Below are 6,735 nucleotides of genomic sequence, written 5' to 3'. Positions count from 1 at the left end.
AATTTTATTTCATTACAGAAAACAAGTAAAGGCATTTAATATTTTATTACTTTTTTGTTCCTTTCGTAAATTGATATTTTATATCTTTTGACATCAGGAGAATTCTCAAGGGTAAATTTTTGGTTTTATGAAGGAGAAAGTGCTGTCAATCATACATTGCATATCAATTTCTCTGTTAAAAGTAAGTAACAATTTTTTTGTATTTTTATATTTTTAATATTTGTTATATAAAAAAATTATTTAAATTTAAAAGAAATCAATAAAAAAAACTTGAAACTGAAAAAAAATTTCTTTGACATAGTTTTGTTTTGAAAACTAAATCAAGAGCAAAACCAAATCAAAAACTGTGTCAAAAACTGTGTCAAAGCCATTTTTGTCAAATCTTGCTCCAAATGGATAAAAATTTGTCAGAGGGCTCTAATTTATCATTTTTAATCATTTTATAACTCAAAACTGCCAAAAAATTGAAACTGAAAAAAATTTTTTTCTTTGACATAGTTTTGTTTTGAAAACTAAATCAAGAGCAAAAACTGTGTCAAAAACTTTGTCAAAAACTGTGTCAAAGCCATTTTTGACAAATCTTGCTCCAAATGGATAAAAATTTGTCAGAGGGCTCTAATTTATCATTTTTAATCATTTTATAACTCAAAACTGCCAAAAAATTGAAACTGAAAAAATTTTTTTTCTTTGACATAGTTTTGTTTTGAAAACTAAATCAAGAATCAAAAACCAAAAATCAAAAACTGTGTCAAAAACTGTGAAAAAAATTTTTTTCAAAGCCATTTTTGTCAAAGCCACAAATCTTGCTCCAAATGGATAAAAATTTGTCAGAGGGCTCTAATTTATCATTTTTAATCATTTTATAACTCAAAACTGCCAAAAAATTGAAACTGAAAAAAATTTTTTTTCTTTGACATAGTTTTGTTTTTAAAACTAAATCAAGAGCAAAAACTGTGTCAAAAACTGTGTCAAAGCCATTTTTGTCAAATCTTGCTCCAAATGGATAAAAATTTGTCAGAGGGCTCTAATTTATCATTTTTAATCATTTTATAACTCAAAACTGCCAAAAAATTGAAACTGAAAAAATTTTTTTTCTTTGACATAGTTTTGTTTTGAAAACTAAATCAAGAGAAAAACCAAATCAAAAACTGTGTCAAAAACTGTGCAAAAAAATTGAAACTGAAAAAAATTTTTTTCAAAGCCATTTTTCAAAAACTGTGTCAAAAACTGTGTCAAAGCCATTTTTGTCAAATTTTGCTCCAAATGGATAAAAATTTGTCAGAGAGCTGTAAATTATCATTTTTAATCATTTTATAACTCAAAACTGCCAAAAAATTGAAACTGAAAAAAATTTTTTTCTTTGACATAGTTTGCCAAAAAATTGAAACTGAAAAAAATTTTTTTTTTTCCTTTGACATAGTTTCAAAGCCATTTTTGTCAAATCTTACTCCAAATGGATAAAATCATTTTGAAAACTAAATCAAGAGCAAAAACTGTGTCAAAAACTATGTCAAAAACTGTGTCAAAGCCATTTTTGTCAAATCTTGCTCCAAATGGATAAATATGGGTCAGATGGCTCTAGTTTAACATTTTTAATCATTTTATAACTCAAAACTGCCAAAAAATTGAAACTGAAAAAAAAAAAGTTTTTGAAAACTAAATCAAGAGCAAAAACTGTGTCAAAAATTCAAAAATCAAAGCCATTTTTTCAAATCTTGCTCCAAATGGATAAAAATTTGTCAGAGGGCTCTAATTTATCATTTTTAATCATTTTTTTTTTTTCTTTTGCAAATAAATTTAGAAAAATTATTTTTAAAAAAAATTAACTGAAAAAAATTTTTTTCTTTAAAGTTTTGTTTAGAAAAATTAACAAAAATAAATTTTTATACTTGAAAAATATTGAATAAATTTATTTTTCATCAAACGTAATTTTCCATGATCTCAAACCAGCAAAACTGAACAAAAAATCTTATAAGCAATGAAGGTTGACCATAATAAAAAATTCTTAAATTGAGCAATTTATCTCCAAATTATCAAATTTTCTGCACGAACACTTCTGACTTCATATTTTTTGTATTTTTTTCAATAAAGTCATTTGATCTTCGTAAATCTTTAAGATCGCACGTGAATAAAATGATCATTCCATTATTTTTATCAACAGTTTTAATCATTTATTTGTGCGTTATTTCGCGAAAAATATATTTTTACACAAAAATAATTTTATATGCTTTCTTCGTGTTGTCTATTGGTAAAAAAAAATAAATTTTAATTAATTTTTATTAATTAATTAATTTATTTATTTTCAGGCACTTTAAGTGTACCAATTTTATTATTAGTTGGTCGAAATCCCCGAAATGGATTGTAAGAATTTATTTTTTTTATTTTTTAAAATAATTTTTTTTTGCTCAAAACGCCTTTTTTACGACATTTTTAGATTTTATTGCGTCACTACACGTTTCATTGGATGGCTCTTCGGTTTCACAATAATTCTCGAAGGAGTTGAAAATATCCGTCAAAAATCTGCTGGCGTTGTAATGCTAAACCATCAATGTTTCCTCGACATGTTGCCAATCGCGCACGTCATGCCACTCCTAAAAAAATGTACAATCGTCATGAAGAAGGAAATAAGTTACGTACCGATTTTCGGATGGGGCGCCTACCTCGCTGGGAGTATTTTCATCAAGCGCGAAGACCGTCATAATTCCGTCACTACCATCCGAGAGCAGATAAATTGCATTACGAAGGATAAAACGTCAATTTTGATATTTCCCGAAGGAACGAGAAATCGTGAAAAAACGTTGTTGCCATTCAAAAAGGGAGGATTTTACTTGGCTGTCGATGCCCAGTGTCCGATTTATCCCGTCGTTGTGCAGCCCTTTAAGAGTTACAATCATTCCTCGCAGATATTTGAAGGCTCCAAGGTAAAAGTGCGAATTATGAAACCGATAATCACAAAGGGATTGACTCACAAAGACGTCCCGGAGTTAATTCGAACCGCACAGAAAGCGATGCAAGAGGAATTTACATCTCTGTGGAATGAGTCATAAAAAGTGTCGTTGTGCAAACATTGAAATATAATAAAATAGAATAAACTGCATTATTTATTAGGGAATTTTGTGTGCATTTTGCGGGGTTTCAAATTTTCCCCGAAACACACACGGAACACTCACATGTCGGTTGATTTGATATCTGAATGATGTGCAAATGTTTAGAGACCAAAATGTGTCAATCAAATTATTTTTGTTTACACATTTTTTTCTTTTTGCATATTTTTCGATGTTTTTCGACTCAAAAGGGGCATTTAGACATGTATCATGTATCAAAAAGGCACCACCTTTATTAGTCGTCGTCGTCGAACAAAAAAAAAATCGAATGAAAAAGGTTCGAGGGGATTTCTCGTTGAACAAATAAAAACACGAATTTATGGACACACGATAAAAGAAAATACGTGAACTTTTCACCCGTCATCTACCTTTCGAGAGTTCCTTCGACGACGACGACGTTGTGTGTCAATATTTATGTTCGATTTATATTACCCATAATATACGGCTCATCATGTCGAAAATGGTATAAAAATTGGAGAAACGTGTTGATATTTTACGAGCTTATCGCGGTGCTGACACGAGCGAGACTCGAGTAATAAAGAGCAATTTAATCGGCGATATAAATTGATGATTGATTTTCTTACATAATTCACTTTTTTAACACCTCTACAGGATGTTTATATTATGTAGACACGACTAATTTTCCGGTTTTTATGAATTCAGTTCGGGAGTAAGAAATAAATCTAAAATTTAAAGAAGTCAAAAGGGCGGAAAAGGTAAGTAAAATTTTAAAAAAAAATTTTGTTTGAAATTTTTTTTTGTTTGAATCTTTTATTTTAAATTTTTCAAAGGGATAATAAAAATTTGTTATAATATTAAATTTTCCAAACTTCATGATTGATAAATAATTATATTTAATAAATTTTAATTTTTAACAATTCAATATTTATTAATAATTTTATTAATTAATTTTTTGTATATTTTATAATTTAATACAAAATTATTAAAAATTTAAAAAATAATTAATTTTTTAATTCACAAAATTTTTTATAATATTTAAAATAAATTATTTAATATTTTATTTTTTTAAAAATAATTTTTATTAAAAATAAAAATTTTTAAATTATTTTTAAAAAATTTTTTTTAAAGATAAATTTTAAATTTTTAATTTATTTAAAAAATTCTTAATATTTATTTAATAAAAATTTTATTTATTTTAAAAAAATTTAAAAAAAATTATTTTTTTTATTAAATTAATTAATTTTATTAAAAATTTTTTTTTTATATAAAAAAAAAAATTTTCTTTCAAAAAAATTTTTTTTAACAAAAAAAAATTTTTTCAATAATGCTGTAATTGAGCAACTGCCCTTTTTTTTAATTTTTTCCACAATATTTTGAATTTTTGATCAATTAAAAATTCCAAATAAATAAAATTTTGTATTCATTCCATATTAATTTTTATTAATTTTTTCGACAAAATCTTTCAGCGAACGAAGGAAATCATTAAATTATTAATATAATTTTGTTACCGTTTTTATAAATTTTATTTATTTTATTGAAAAAAAAAATATTTTTACTTTAAACAATGCATTTTTATTTAAAAATATTTTGACACTGATCTATAAAAAAATGTAATTTTTTTTTTCGTTCCCAAATCGAAAAATCTTTTATCATGTTTAAAGGTTTAAAATCATCTACCCATGAAAAAAAAATTCTCAGGAAAAATATTTTTCTAATAGCTCATTATTAAATTCGCAACGCGTACAATCAATTTACACCAATTTATCGTCATTGAACGCATATCGACATCAAATTTTTCTCACTTATTTTATTATTATTATTTTTCACATTAAACCGTAGCAAAATTCGTATCGTACAACAAATAGGGAGAAGCAAAAATAAAATGATAGACTGTTTTTTTTCGCAAGGATCATTAAGAACTGTTTGGTGCGAAATTTAACGAAATAAGAATGAACAAGAAAATTTATGTTAAAATGTCAACACCTATCAATATGCCATCAATTTTTTTTATTGGGGTTTTTTACTCTGACAAAAAAAAATCAGGAACGTTGTTAATAATAATAATATGGCTTCCGCCCTTAAATGTCACAAAAATACACAAGACAGGAAAAATTGGAGACTTTCACTTTTTTTCACAATAGAAAAAAAACTTTTACGCTGTCTGAGTTTTCCTGTCATGCCTTGCCAGGTGTTTGATATATTTCACGTGAACTTGAATGAAACGACAGGTAAAATATAATTACTTCGTTACAAAAAAAAAACAAGATTGGATTTTCTATTTTTTACTTTATTTGGTCGTCAGAAAATTAACAAACGATGGTATAGGCGTCTTTGTAGGCTTTGACAAATGTTTTGTCGATATCAGTAACAGCAGCATGTGTGATTTTGAGGTTAAAATGATTAATTAAAGCTGTGATGGCTTTTAAAGTACGTGAAATTGCCTCCAAAGTTGTTGCCAAGTACAAGTCATCTTTCTAAAAATTTAATAAAAATATTTTTTTGCATATTTTTAGCTCGAAAAATAATTTTGACAGTTAAAAATTTGACAGATGTCAAAAAATTTTTTGATCAAATCTAATTTTTTTAATTTTTAAGATTTATTTTTACTAAAATTTTTAAAAATAAGTCTTAAAAATTAAAAATTTTAAATTTTATCACAAATTTTGACTTCTGTCAAATCAAATTCTCAATTTTTGAATTTTCCCGCGCATTTACCTGAACCATACAATCAGTAGTTGTTGCCAAATCCTGCGATACAGGAACCAAACATTCCATTTGCGCATCAATAAAGTGATTATATAACGTAAACGGCACAAATTGGTTCGTCAAATTATCAAAATTAGCTTGAACTGCACTTCTTAACAACTCAATAACTCGATTTCCTGTTTCAGTAATTAAATTTTCGTAAAAATTTTCAAACGTCGTATCATTGCAACGATATCTCTTCAAAACTTCATACACCGCATTCGATGTTTCTTCCACGATTCTTTGCTTTCCAACAATATTTTGTTGCTGAAACGCAAAAGTTTTGGAAATTTCACTTCTTGCATCGGAAATCAAGTGTTTCAGCAGTAAAGTGTTGCCGGTATAATTTCGTCGAAAGTCAACAACGTGCGCAATTGCATAAGGATTTCTCGATTCAACAACTTTTTGAGCGAATAATTGAAAAGTTTTGTTGACACTTTCGGCGGAATGTTTGTAAAAATTTTCCAAAGTCACGTTCGCGTACAAATTCATGTGAAAATCGACAGTTTCGAATGTTTTTTGCATCACTTCATGAAGATCGGTATATTCGTAACATGATGCTACCTGAAAAAAAAATTATTAAAAATAATTATTTTGAAATAAAAAAAAATATTTTTTGAAATCTTACACTAATTAAAGCGAAAAAAATAACCGGAGTTGACTTCATTTTGAGACTTATCGCTTTAAAATTACTCAAAAGACTAAAAAATGTCAACTCAGTGAATTTTATTTTATACTTGAAAAGGATATCAATTCATATCTTATCAAGAGGAAACAAAAGATTTTTATGAATTGTCAATTTTTTTTATCAATTTAGATGATACATGATGATAAGACAAAAAAATGACGAATTTAGTGCAAAAAAAATCACGGCAAAGTATTTAAACGCGTAGATTTGATAATATTTTGATCAGTTAATCGAAAA

The 6,735-nt window shown here is 26.4% G+C and overlaps 1 protein-coding gene across 1 annotated transcript; it reads left to right on the top strand.

The window, feature by feature from the left end:
* Window positions 1–1,563: 1,563 nt before the first annotated feature.
* LOC134837644 (1-acyl-sn-glycerol-3-phosphate acyltransferase beta-like) lies at window positions 1,564–3,047 on the top strand. The gene is made up of 3 exons (XM_063853026.1): window positions 1,564–1,567; window positions 2,307–2,361; window positions 2,435–3,047. Exons 1-3 carry the CDS (start codon window positions 1,564–1,566, stop codon window positions 3,045–3,047), a joined length of 672 nt encoding a protein of 223 aa, XP_063709096.1.
* The last annotated feature ends 3,688 nt before the right edge of the window (window positions 3,048–6,735 follow it).

This window comes from Culicoides brevitarsis, chromosome 1 (assembly GCF_036172545.1).
Source record: "Culicoides brevitarsis isolate CSIRO-B50_1 chromosome 1, AGI_CSIRO_Cbre_v1, whole genome shotgun sequence".
Taxonomy (NCBI): domain Eukaryota; kingdom Metazoa; phylum Arthropoda; class Insecta; order Diptera; family Ceratopogonidae; genus Culicoides; species Culicoides brevitarsis.
This window is presented reverse-complemented; position numbering and strand designations above follow the sequence as displayed.

Bases quoted from the DNA above. Each gene is read 5' to 3' on its own strand.
- LOC134837644 (XM_063853026.1), top strand. The intron at 2,362-2,434 runs GTAAGAATTTAT...CGACATTTTTAG, and splicing joins CGAAATCCCCGAAATGGATT to ATTTTATTGCGTCACTACAC.